Below are 13108 nucleotides of genomic sequence, written 5' to 3'. Positions count from 1 at the left end.
AACAGAAATCTGTAAATATTTTACAAAGAAATCGTGAATAATAATTAAAATATTAGGATGAAGTTTTTTCACATGTACCTGTTAGAATCATGATGATTAACAGAGAAGTTTCATAACAGCCCAACAACAACATGTTGGTTAACAGAGAAGTTTCATAACAGCCCAACAACAACATGTTGGACTGAATCTTCTGTGTTGAATGTGGAGGTTTCTCTGTCTCGTCTGCTCTTCAGTCGCAGCTCAGCTCCTCCCTGAATCTCTGTGTCTCCTCTGGTTTTTATTTCCTGATCAAATCTTGTCACAATGAGACTTTTCTGTGTTCTAACACTCACCTATGCAGTGAGAGAAAAGTACAAACAGGTAAAGGAACATGTTTCAGGTGCTGAAGTCACACAGCAGATGAACAAAGTTCAGCAGAATGAAAAGACTAAGCAGCCTCTCTGCTGCACAGCCTTCTCCTCAACATCAGGCTGGCTGTAGTTCTGCAGGAAGAGACCATCTCATTGGCTGAGTTCAGCATCAGTGGGTGGAGCCAGACAGAAACCTGTTTAGAGTCTTTATGAACAGCGAAACATCTGCTGGTGTTAAAAGAAACTAAAGAGGTGCAGTTACAAGTACAAGTACATCCAGACAGTGACTTTTACGGCTGGCTTCTCCACATCAGTGTCTGCACAAGTTTCCCGTTCAGACTGTAAAGTTTGGGGAGGAGAGGATTCCCTGGAATCATCAGTGACAGTGAATTCACTGATAACTACACAATTATTTGACAGCAGGGAAAAAAGCATATCTGAACCTGTGTTTATGTTCGGCTGTGATAGTTGTAGCAGTCAGACAGTGAGTGAGAGAGACAATCTGCTGTGTACTTAGAAGCCATTCTTTCTGCTTCTGTTCTGATTCTGAGTTAATTTGGGTTGAACCCAGGACTGTATCGGCGTTGGCTGAATAGCAGTGGTGTTCACCTTGTGGTGTCAGAACACACAGGACGCACAAATAAGGTTATTCCGTCTTTACTGTGATTCTGTAGCTTAACAGCGCAGCACAGCAGCACAGTAATGCAACCGCAGGCTTACAGAGGATGTACAAGAACTCGTAGGTGGGGGGGCTGTTAGCTGTTAGCTAACAAGAGCAGAACATATACAAAATACTGAATATAACAAACATTTAAGTCATGAATTAAGATTCATGAGCTTTCTTCCAGTCTGACCAGAACTACAAATGGAAATTCCGATATGAAGATCTCCATGCACTACTCAGAAAACCTCACAGTCCATGACATTAATTGCCAATACACCCAACAACACAAAACAGCCAATCAACCAAAGCGGTCGCCCCATGATCGTAAGGTCAGGGGTTCGAATCCCCTGAACGGCTACCCTGAGGTACCCCTGAGCAAGGTACCATCCCCACACAGTGCTCCCGGGCGCTGCACTGGTGTCTGCCCACTGCTTCACTGAGTGAATTTCCCCACGGGGATCAATGCAAAGTGTGCAGTATTATTATTGTGTACAACATTAGCAGCATGAACTAGCCACACAGTTGAACAGGCCAATACACATTGCACTTCTACATCCACTAAATGCCTAAAAGACTAAAGCTGTCCTTTCCAGGCAGGGCTCCACGTCCACTCAGTTCTTTAGCAACGCGCACGACTCACACTGTGTGTCGACATCCCCCGCTGAGTCAGTCCGCTCAAACTCTGATCCCTGGAACATGTGTTCAATAGTGCACCTGTGCCCTCTCGCCACAAGGGGGCTCCCACACACAGTTGACAGCCTTTCCAACACAGAGGACAGATTCTGTAAAATATCGGCTGCACATGATCTTGGGTCTGATTATTGTAGGGTCTACCTCACAATATAAAGCACCTTGAGGGGACTGTTGTTGAGATTTGGTGCGATTAATAATGTTTGAACTTTTAAGGTTGTTCAACATTCGTAGTTCTGTTTTGCATTTTGGAACATTTAGTTGTTTATTATAATGCAGTCTTAAGGCTTTACATTACATATTTTGACTTTGTGTATCTGTGTTGGTAGGCAGGTTGGACTCAAATATATGATTTGTAAAGTTCATTGGAGGCGTATAGTGCTCCAGGGAGTCCAGGGAGGAAAGGAGTCCACACAACACTCTCTCAACTCAGGGTTTGTCTTACCACACACCTGGGAAGATCGAAACCAGGAGTCTACACAGAAGAAACACACAGCAAGTATCTTGAAGCATCAGAAGCAGCACAAACACTGAGCAGGAGGAGCCAGGGCTTCACTAATCCAACAGTCCAGTGAAGAATGACACAAACAACAACAAAGGAACACAAACAACAACAAAGGAACACAAACAACAACAAAGGAACACAGACAGAGGAGAGAGAGAAAACTAAAGTCCAGAGACAGACAGCAAACAAACCGAGAAATCAGCCGGAGACGACAGAGACCATCACATTTGGCTTTTAATTCAATGTAGGTTTAATAAGTTTTTAGATTGAGTTGAATCATTTCAGTTTAGTTTGCAATGTTTAAGAATATTTATTTTTAACTGTCATTGCCTGTTTTAGTTTTAGTCTTTATTAATTATTATTGCCTGGATGGCAAACGTCACATAAAGCCTCATAAAGCCTCATAAAGCCTCATAAAGCACATTTTGAACGTTTTGATCAAATTCACAAATATTTAAACTACGGGGATTTCCACCAATTAATCTTTCTTTTCTTTTTTCCAAGTTCACAAAATAATTTCAGGTCTAGTTTTTATTTTTGTTTTAGTTAACCAAAAGGCTTTTCACATGCAGATTATATTAGTTCACTATAATAACCGTGATATATACACAGTAAAGGTGTTCCTCAAAAATGCACTGTAAGTGTAAGAAGTGGACACGAGTGATGACGAGCAGGTCCAGATGCTTCTAAACACGGAAAGAAAGAAAGGAACATTTTGGCTTCATCTCAGGAGAAAGTAGCGCTGACTGAACTGGTTGTTGCTACTGCAGTGGTCTGAATGCTCCCATCTGTTAATCTACAGCAAAAATCATGACATTTCAAACGTGATCCAAATAAATTAGTTAATCCTGTGAAATTACACTGTCAGAGTGAAGGGCTGCATTAAAATAGGTGACTCTGAAAAATATTTGTAACACAAAGTATTTGCAGTAATGTTGTTCACCTGGTTCAGAGTTTAATTTGTTCCCTTTCCGATCGTGTCCTCTCGTGTCAGCTCCCCTAGTTAAAGGTTCTGACGTCCTGACGGTTGCTGGTCTAGTTTTACCTTCTGTCTCATTGCTTCTGATGATCCTCACCTGCGTCTTGTTACACTCTTGTTTCTCCTGATGCCTCTGACCCTCGGGTGTTTAAATAGTGCTGTTTATTCCTCAGTGTCTGTGTCAGTCTATGTTGACCTACCATCATGTGTTCCCTGGTTGACTGGAGATGAGTTTTCTGGAGTTCGTCTGTTGCTGCCTTCTTAGTCAGCAGTCTTATTGCACCGGTCACCCAGGTCACCACCATCACCGCTGCCACCCAGCATTCAAGCTGTGACGCTGGTGCCCAGCTTGTAAGAGCTCCTGTTATTCGGCATTCCAGACAGTTCCATGAATGAACCAGCTTCATCATTGGTGTGGTTGTGGTGGGAGGATGAGGAGCCATGCTCCCTCTTCCAGGAGGAAGAGTGTTCTTGTCACCGGTTCTCCCCGTGGTTCAGTCCAGATGAAGCCAGTGAATGTTGTGCCTGTTTACCCAGACTAGCTCAGTTAGGCACAACGAGAGCAGGCAAACCCTGAGAGTTTCCTGACCCCAGGCAACCAGCGCAGTGTCCGCAGCCTATCAATAAACACTGTTCCAGGTTTATGTAGACGACTTAGCTGCTGCTCCTCTCATTCAGTATTATTAAAGTGAAATTCTGTAGTCTGCATGTCATGTTGTGCAGCCTCATTTAACTACAGTTGGTGCTACAAGTTGTTGTATAAACTTCCTGAGATTAAAACCACTCGTGGCTCTGATCATGTTAATGACTATTACATATCTGGACTTCATATGATTGCTGGGTTTCTCTCTGCGTGTATTATTGTAGGGTCGACCTTACAATATAAAGCACCTTGAGGCGACTGTTGTTGTGATTTGGTGCTGTGTAAATAAAGTTGAATTCAATTTAAACATCATGATGAATTTCTCATCTAAAGCTCTCATTGAAAGTCTCCAGGTGAGGAAAAACGTGGTTGTTGTATCAGTGACTTTAAAATACTCGAAGCAGAAGAAACACACTTCACACAAAGCACATCAGTAAAGAAAACTGAAGATCAATATATATTTAGTCTCTATCACACAAAGAACATTGTTCAAGCAGGAATTTCTCTTTCTGATCAGCAGTGCAAAATATTTTCTCAGCCCCATGTCAGAAGAGCTTTGGTGCAGAGGTCAGCACCGTCACCTCACAGCAACAAAGTCCCGAGTCCAACTTCACCTTCATGTGTGGAGTTTGTATGTTCTCAGCTTGTTTGTTTGGATTCTCTCTGGGTGCTCCAGCTTCCTCTCACAGTCCAAAGACATGCAGTTAGTGGAATGAAGTTAATGTCAGCCCTGTCTCAGATTGGTGACCTGTCCAGCTTGGACCCTGGCTCACACTCTACGGTTGCTGGAAGCTTCAATCTTCAACGGATTGAAATTAAGAAGGAATCATTTAGAGGAGTTTAAATCATTGAATCCATGAATCTGAAAGTGTTTTTGAGTGCAAGATGCAGACTGAAAGGTCTATTTAGCAGTGCTTCTCAGAGTTTTATACTGAACTAAGCACAGACTGACTGAAGAATTATGAAACCAAGCTTCAAATCCAGGATAGAGGTTGTTTGCTGTGCCGGCAGGACGGTCCACATACACTGCTACTCTGTTGGAGGAGAGCAGTGCACATGGACCGGCTTCATTATTCTCACTGAAGAATTATGAGACCAGACTCCAAATCCAGGATACAGAGGTTCAGTGAATGTGGTGTTGAAGGTGTGGAGGTGGATCAGAGAGTCCAAGAAGATATTGTAGAAGGACAGCGTGCCGGCAGGATGGTCCACATACACTGCTACTCTGTTGGAGACAACGTCTTTGGGGATGAAGGTTTCTGTGTTATTGTGCAAGACAGAGTAAGAGTAAGAGCAGTCCAGGCTCCAGGACTGACTGTTCAGTCCAAACAAGCAGTCATCACTGTGTCCTCTCCGTTTGATTCCTTTGTAGCTCACTGCTATAGAAACATATCCACTCCACTCAACCTCCCAGTAACAAGGACCAGTCAGCCCGTCTGTGCACAGCAGCTGAGGGCGGTCAAATCTCTCTGGATGATCAGGATATGGCTGCTGTGCATTCAAACGCATCACCTCTCTGTTGCTGTCAGACAGCTGGATCCATTTGTATACTGTGTTTGGGTCGATTGTGAGTTGATAGGAATCTGATAGAGAGAACAAATAAATCCAGCTGCAGTTATTGATCGATCATCTATTCGTTGATCGGCTCTTTGATGGTGACTCCTGATATCAGAGATATGAATGAGCGACACAGTAGTTTAAAGACGGTTGGATTTGTTTCCAAGAATCATCATAAAATCAAACGTACACTTCTTCAGATCCGAGCTCACCCGTCGGACGCCATCAGGCTCCACCCTGCAGGGAGAGGAGGGGTCAAACCAGCACAGTCGTTGGCAACATGCTAACATGGACATCATCACTCATACTGTCACAGAGGGAAGACTTCATGTAGCTCTTACATCTGCATAAAACAAACAGGCTGAGTGAAGGGATCTGTTCATACCTGTTTAGAGACTCCTTTCCTGCAGACCACTGCTTCACTTCTTCAGGTGCATCTTGAATCAGAATTGCTCTTTTAAAATCAAATATTACAATTTTCACAACACCTACATGTTTTGTTTTTTTGAATGAAACAGAACAAAAGTAGGAAGTCAAAGTGTTTTTTCCTCATATATCAGTTGAGTGGAAGCAGTAAAGCCACCAAGAGACTTTGATGTGCTGACATTCGTCCTCTGCTTGTCATGGTCATTTTTAGTCTACATAAACTACTGAAGAAGATTGATGGATTCAACGCATCCATCAGAATATAAATATGTGTGCATGTTAGATAGAAAGCTCTTATATAGAAAAGGTGAATGAGGCACGTTGTGTTGAGTTAAATAAGAACCAGTCCATTTACCGTTTATTCGATCTAAGCAGCTTTGGAAGACGGCGACTGGACCTCATGAAGCTTTTTGAAGAGGTTTCTCCTTTGGTGTTTAAACTCTAGTGGGAGTTGTCCACTTAAGAGGATCATAGGCACACTATTGATCATGTGCCTCATCACAAGATCCAAGTTATAAAAAAAGGTGTGGGTCATTATCAGCAGAGCTTTTGGATGAAACTATGGTGAAACCTTGCCTCACTCTATCATGTGACCCATTGAGACGCAAGATGTGAGTAGGGGTTGAGGTGCCTGGGAAGACTCAACATAACTGGAGCACGGATGGTACAGTTGTTGACAGCTGGTGTGTCGATCAGGTGAACTTCACAAACACAATGAAACACAAACACAATGAAACACTGTGAGCCATGCACCGGCTTCCTCAGAGCCTGGACCTCAATATTGAAGCCCTGTGGGATCATGGAGGACTCTCATATGGACTGATGCCACACAGAACTGTCCACTGGGAACTTAATGTTGTGGGATACTTCTCTGTTTTGTTCATCATCATCATCATCATTGCTCTTTAGTTCCATCAGTCGCTCATCGATGTGAATAAACCAGACTGAACATTTCATGCAGTCTCGTGTGTCCTGTCATCCCAAAACAACACAATATCTTAAAGTCACATCAAAAACCTGTAACACTCACTTTGAAACACGTAGAAGCGCTTTGTCAGAGTGTCTCTCTCTTTGGTTGGCATCTGCTCAGATGGGAATTCTTCAAAGCTTTGCATGACCTGTTGGTTAGACTGCACTTAACATGATTCCACACACAGATAGATAGATAGATAGATAGATAGATAGATAGATAGATAGATAGATAGATAGATAGATAGATAGATAGATAGATAGATAGATAGATAGATAGATAGATAGATAGATAGATAGATATGTATATATTTGTGTATTCCATATATTCCACTTGCCAAACTTACCGTTCTGAATATTTCCTCAATGTCATCTCTAAGGCAGTGCTTTTTGACAGCCTCACAGATGTGTTGGATGAAGGCAGAACCGTATGTTTCATGAGTGTATGAACCTGTGTCTGCAAGCAAACAGAACCAGATCATATCTGTAGTTAGGCGGTGTTTGATTGTTCTAAATGTTACTTATTGGAGGGTGGTGCACTTACAAGTGGTGCTGGAATGAAAAATGATGAAATCCTTTTCATTGTGTGTCCGAGGACCTTTGACAGAGTTCACTGACAGAGATTCGATGTCGTCTGTGGGCACAAATTGTGTCCTATCAAGTAAATCCACCGATTCCTCCCCCACTGAAACAAACACACAGACTTACTGAAACGTGTCGATCTTTTACCTTTTCAAATGAACAAATATTAACAGTAAATTCATTGAAGATTCATTCATGCTGTTTGTTGGGTGTGTGAGGACAGATGAGAATCACCTCCTCTGCAGGCGTAAATAATGACGATCTTTGGTTTGTCCTTCAGTGCAGGACAGTTCTTTGAGTTTAAGTGCTGAAAGATTTGGTCAATTTCAAACTCCTCAGTTCCCGTGCCTCCATAACACACCAAAGTCACAAACACACTGTCTGTGAGGGCCAGTTTTGGGTGTTCAGAAAATTCTTTCAGAGGTTTATCGATCATCTGTGAGAAGAAATCCGTCACTGGATCATTTAACCAGTTTGTAAAACTGGGTGCAAGTGAAGAAACCTTTTCTGCTTTTAAAAGTTACCTTTGCAGTGATGTCCCCACATCTCACTACCTCATATCCAAGAGTTTGAAGTAGACTTTGCATGACTTTCTCATCTTTCGCAGCTCTACATTTGTATAAACTTGTATTAAACGTTTCAATGTTGATCAGCAGGGCGATGCGATTTGACTGTGATTGTTGAGTCACTGGGTAAATCTGAGAGACCAAACAGAAACTCTTCAGATTATTTTAACACAAGCTGATTTTTTTATGCAGTCATTTGCAGTAATTATTATTATTATTGGTTTGGAAGTTACTACAAGAGGCTAAGATCAAACAATCAACATATCTCATATGAATCATACAGTAACATACTTTTTTACCCTGACTGTCTGTCCACGTCTCCATCTCTGACCTAGAAAGAAATCAGAGGACATGTTGAGCTGGAGGGACAGAATGTGTCACATCACATCAGCTCTTGGGATTTTCACTGTGCATCACATCATCTCTGCTTCTTGTGGATTATTCAGGACTGATTTTTAAAAATATTAATGAGAAAATGTATTGCTGATACTGATTAATAGATAATAAGACTTGAGCCTAATAAACCTGAAGACTATTGAATGTAGACACACGGGATCCTAATCAGGCATCAAAGTGAGATTTGGCAGGTGGGGAAACTCTAAGCCCAGGTGCAGTGGGGCAGCGTGGGCGACTTGGAAATGAGACCCTGTACTGGAAGCTCCACTCAGGTTTTCTTTGTATCCAGGTTGTGATCAGCTGAAGCTGCTCTTTGTGGATTTAGCCGACCAAATTCAGATGTTACATATTTCCAGCTTCCAGCCACTACGAAAACCCAAAAAACCTAGAATTTGGTGAATTAACTCAAACAGCACCTTACAGTTAAACAATGTCTGATTAAATGTATGCAAACAGCTCAGCTACTCTTCACCAGTCCAAGTTTACCCCTCTCAGCTTTACCACAGTACTGCAAACTTAACACTTTCACTGACATAAAATCTGAATAATTTCATTTCTGTCCCAAGATGTTTCACAATAAGAACACAAAATAATCATGTTCCTCTCATGTCTTCTTTCTTTGCAACATCCTCCATCTCTGATGTGACAGATGAAAGAAAAACCTTCTTCAAAGTAAAACAGAAACAACATCTGCTGCTGCTGCTAAGACAAATGAGAAATGAAGAATCAGAGACTTACAGCAGAGATGCTGAGTCCTGGTTGTCCTCTGATTAAAGAGCTCAGACTGCTCAGAAAAGAAGGACTCAACTGTACCTGCACTGGAAACACCTGCTGACTGACTGACTGACTGGATGCTCTTTTATACTGAGCTGGAATCTAGTTAGAATTGTTCTTCTTCATGATAACGTGAAGGCTGAGTTCTTTGGACCAAACTGGTTTTGCTTTGGCTGTTTGGGAGGTTTCCAGTTTCCTGAAAAGAAACTCACCGAACTGGTTTCACAATATGCCAGAACAAACACAGGAATGAGGCTCGCTTTCCTTTACACAGGTGATACGTTTGCTTCTTCACCGATTAACTCATGGACATGTTTAGAGATAATTCAGGAACTACTTGATGTAATGTTCCTCCACGAATCTCCACCTTATCATGGTGGAGGGATATGGTGCCAAATGATACCAGGAGCTCTGTTTTCAATGGTAATTTGCCCCTGGCAGGGTCCCTATATGCACACTGGTCCTGAGAGAGGGGTAAGACTAAGAATGAATCAGAAGACATCCATGCTGCATTGACCAGTGGACCATGTCTGGGTACGTGGGATGGGGTTTCTGAGGCTCTAAGCTGGACCAGGCCCAGGGGAGGGGCTCCACAGAGAGTGTGGGTTAGGTGGCAGCCAAAGTTGGAGGCCCTGGCGATAACCAGGGTGGATACATCTGTTTCCCCCAGCTTGATGCCTTTATGTTGGGATTTTTGCTGGTGGACAGGAGAGTTGCTTCCCTGGAACGGGTTCTGGCTGTTTGCACTTTTGCACCAAACCTGGGCTTGTGTTTGGTTGTTGGATGGAAGCTTTGTGCTTTTTACAGTGTAGCTAACATTAGTTGGAAGGAACACTGAAATACTGGAAGAGGTCACAGTTTCAGGCTGTTTGTGTCCTGCTTCACTGTCTTCATGGGACTGCCAGTGTCAAAGTTTGAACTAATAGATCGTTTTCTTTTTGACTCCCAGCAGAAGAATGAGGCCGCTCAGCAATGCTGCGTCAAACCTGGCCTGCAGGTAAATGTTGCATTAGGACAGATAATAAGTGTAGATCAGATGATTTCCTGAAGAAGCAGCGTCAGGGGAAAACCCTTCATTAAAAATCCAAAACTTCCTCATGATCAGTGTGTTAGACTCGGGACATAAACCAGACCAAGAGTTATCTTTCAAGCAGCACCAGTTTGAGCCGCCAAATTTCAACTAACACAAATGTTTGTTTGTCAAAAGATTATGAATTTAAAAGAAAGAAGACCAACTGTTAATTTCTGCTGCTTGTATCAAGCTCAGGAGCTAAAAATGCAGGACCTGGTTCTGCTCGCAGGCTCCGGGTCATCTCTGATTTCCTCCATCAGGTTCATTGACCATGTACCAGTCACATTATATTGACCACATCTAACTGAGCTGTGTGAATGCCTTAAATATTCTTGTACAAAACAATAAGGTGAGAAAATCTCGTCCCCACTGTTCCAGCATGTCTTTAGTTCAAATCTCACAGGTTGTCACATTCACAGCTTCTCCTGTTTTTCTTCTCTTTACTATTTCCTCATGTTTCTGATGCTTCCCCGTCTACCTAATCCTCTTCATTTCTAGTGCTTTCCTTGTCCCCACTTCCTGATAAATTTGATATTTACTCTGTGCTTGTTTTGCCTTGTTGGTTTCACACATATACAGTAATGCTGTCAGGTTTCCTCCATGTGTTTTCTTCTTGGTTTACAGCAGCTATGTCGAGTCTGTCTTTGCTGGTTCATCAGATTTAAAGTTTGCTATTGTGTAATCCTGCGTCCAAAGTCATACTTTTGTCTTTTATAATCTCTGTAAGATTATAAAATCTAAAGAGGATGTGATGTTGAAATGTTGCTGCAGTTCCTGTGAAAGAAAATATGTGAACTCATGAACTCTGCTGACTGGAAACTCTCCCTGCTGCTGCAGAAATGTGTGAGCGGTCCTCAGTGTTTAGATCAGAGGGAGCCTGGTGGTGGAGCAGGACTGCTGAAGAACTCAGTGGAAGGACCCACAGACTCTGGTCCTGATGAAATGTGTGGGGGGGAGGAGGGCTGCATCCATCTGACACTGAAATGAAAACTAAGAACAGCAGAGAGGGGGAGACTTTGAGAAATGAGAGCAGGACATTGATGTTTTCACCAAATCTGAAGGAGAGCATCATCATCTGATGTGATGAGTTCAAAGAGAATAAATGGAACAAGCATGAGATGGTCTTCCTGGTTGGACTTTTAGCTTCATGTGAGAGATTTTACCTTAAAGAGATAAACCTCTGTTACTCTGTTTATTTTGCTTCTGCTGCATTTCTGCATGTCCTCATCCACTAAATATAAAATAGTGTAAATGAGCAGCTTTTGATGTTTGACAGTTTTTATTGTGTCTGAACGTTCCTGCAGTTGGTTTGTGGTTGGTGTGGATTTGCTGCTCATGTGAATCCTCCCACAGTGTTTCATTAGCAGCTGTAACCACAGTGACTCTGATAAAACAGGAATTAGCAGAATCCATCTGATATGAAGCTGTGCTTTGAATACCACTTCCCTCCTCTTTGAAGAGTAGTCAGATATCTGTGTTCAGGTTTTTGTACAGCCTCTTCTACACTTTGTATCACTGTGTTTGTAGAGCACAGTAGTAGAGAGCTGTGTCTGCCAGGGTTAGGGCTGCTATGGTCAGATTAGTTGTTGTAGGTGATGTTTGGGATCCATATCGATTATTGGGAATATAATCACTTGTGCTGCGTTTTGCTCCTTTCCAGAGTATAAACTGAGGAGCCTGAAGGTCAGAATCATGTCTGTACCAATAAAGCCAAGGAGTATCATCACTCGTCTCATAGCTACATGTGAGTTTGACAGATTCTCCTTCTGTTTCAGTGACTTCAGGTTGTTGAGGAGTGATTGAGTCTCCAGCTGTTAGTCCTGGAAAAAGAAAGAAGAAAAGTAGTGAAATGCAGTCTGTATATCTGCTTAATGCAGCAGCTTCAACTAAACTTTAATCCCTGTTCTTAAACTCACCTATAATGTGAGATAGAAGCAAAAAGAGGTGCAGCAACATGTCTTTGGAGTTATTAAAGCCAGACAGACAGCACATGAACAATGTTCTTCCACTGCAGCACAATGACCAACAAATAATGTCATTGGATGAGCTCAACTTCAGTGGGCGGGGACAGTGTAATAGCTCAGCCAATCAAATAGTTTTGTGCTTCCACAGCAGCTCTGTCTCTGTCTCTGATCTTTACTGCTTCATTTCTCTGTTGTCTTTGTCATCAGTCCAATGACACAAGAATCAGAGGTTTAACAGTGTGTGGCTCCCTCTAGTGGATGTTGTGGAGTATTCTGTTGTCTTTGCTCCAAAGGTTTTTGTACAGAGTTTTGCTGTTTCCTGTCACTGTGGGCTGCAGAGCACAGTAGTACACAGCAGAGTCAGACACTGCAGCAGAGGAGATCTCCAGATCTGCACGTTTCTCTGTTTTGTCAATGTGAGCTGAGAATCCCGACACAGCTTGATGAACTGATCCTCCCTCTGTGATGGAAAGCAGGAACTCTGGTCTGGATCTCTGGTATTGTCGGTACCACTGGATATTGTTGATAAGACCATCATATGTACAGGTCAGGTTGATGTTTCCTCGCTCTGCAACAGCTTCTTCAGCACGTTCCTGCTTTATGCTGTTCATGGAGCCCAAAGCTGCAAATGAATGATTCATGTCAGTCAGTCTTATTCTTCCTTTGTGAGCATAATGAGATGAAGAACTCTGCTAATAATAACTCTGATCAAATCTTGTCACCATGAGACTTTTCTGTGTTCTAACACTCACCTATGCAGTGAGAGAAAAGTACAAACAGGTAAAGGAACATGTTTCAGGTGCTGAAGTCACACAGCAGATGAACAAAGTTCAGCAGAATGAAAAGACTAAGCAGCCTCTCTGCTGCACAGCCTTCTCCTCAACATCAGGCTGGCTGTAGTTCTGCAGGAAGAGACCATCTCATTGGCTGAGTTCAGCACCAGTGGGTGGAGCCAGAGAGAAACCTGTTTA

The 13108-nt window shown here is 42.5% G+C and overlaps 1 protein-coding gene across 3 annotated transcripts; it reads right to left on the bottom strand.

The window, feature by feature from the left end:
- Positions 1-4693: 4693 nt before the first annotated feature.
- LOC309693343 (caspase-1-like) lies at positions 4694-10855 on the bottom strand. Of its 3 annotated transcripts, none has more exons than XM_082512449.1 (10): positions 10387-10855; positions 8223-8262; positions 7890-8063; positions 7600-7801; positions 7328-7468; positions 7131-7240; positions 6845-6932; positions 5774-5825; positions 5579-5625; positions 4694-5414 (listed from the first exon to the last, which is right to left on the bottom strand). In XM_082512449.1, exons 1-10 carry the CDS (start codon positions 10437-10439, stop codon positions 4861-4863), a joined length of 1461 nt encoding a protein of 486 aa, XP_082368575.1. In that variant the 5' UTR covers positions 10440-10855; the 3' UTR covers positions 4694-4860. The 3 variants fall into 3 exon arrangements, with proteins under 3 accessions (XP_082368575.1, XP_082368576.1, XP_082368577.1); XM_082512450.1 differs by lacking the exon at positions 10387-10855 and adding an exon at positions 9066-9191; XM_082512451.1 differs by lacking the exon at positions 10387-10855 and adding an exon at positions 9066-9191 and having other exon boundaries at positions 8231-8262.
- Positions 10856-13108: the final 2253 nt, after the last annotated feature.

This window comes from Aulonocara stuartgranti (assembly GCF_965226115.1).
Source record: "Aulonocara stuartgranti genome assembly, chromosome: 18".
NCBI lineage: Eukaryota > Metazoa > Chordata > Actinopteri > Cichliformes > Cichlidae > Aulonocara > Aulonocara stuartgranti.
Note: the sequence above shows the minus strand (reverse complement) of the source record. Positions and strands in the feature narration are given on the sequence as shown.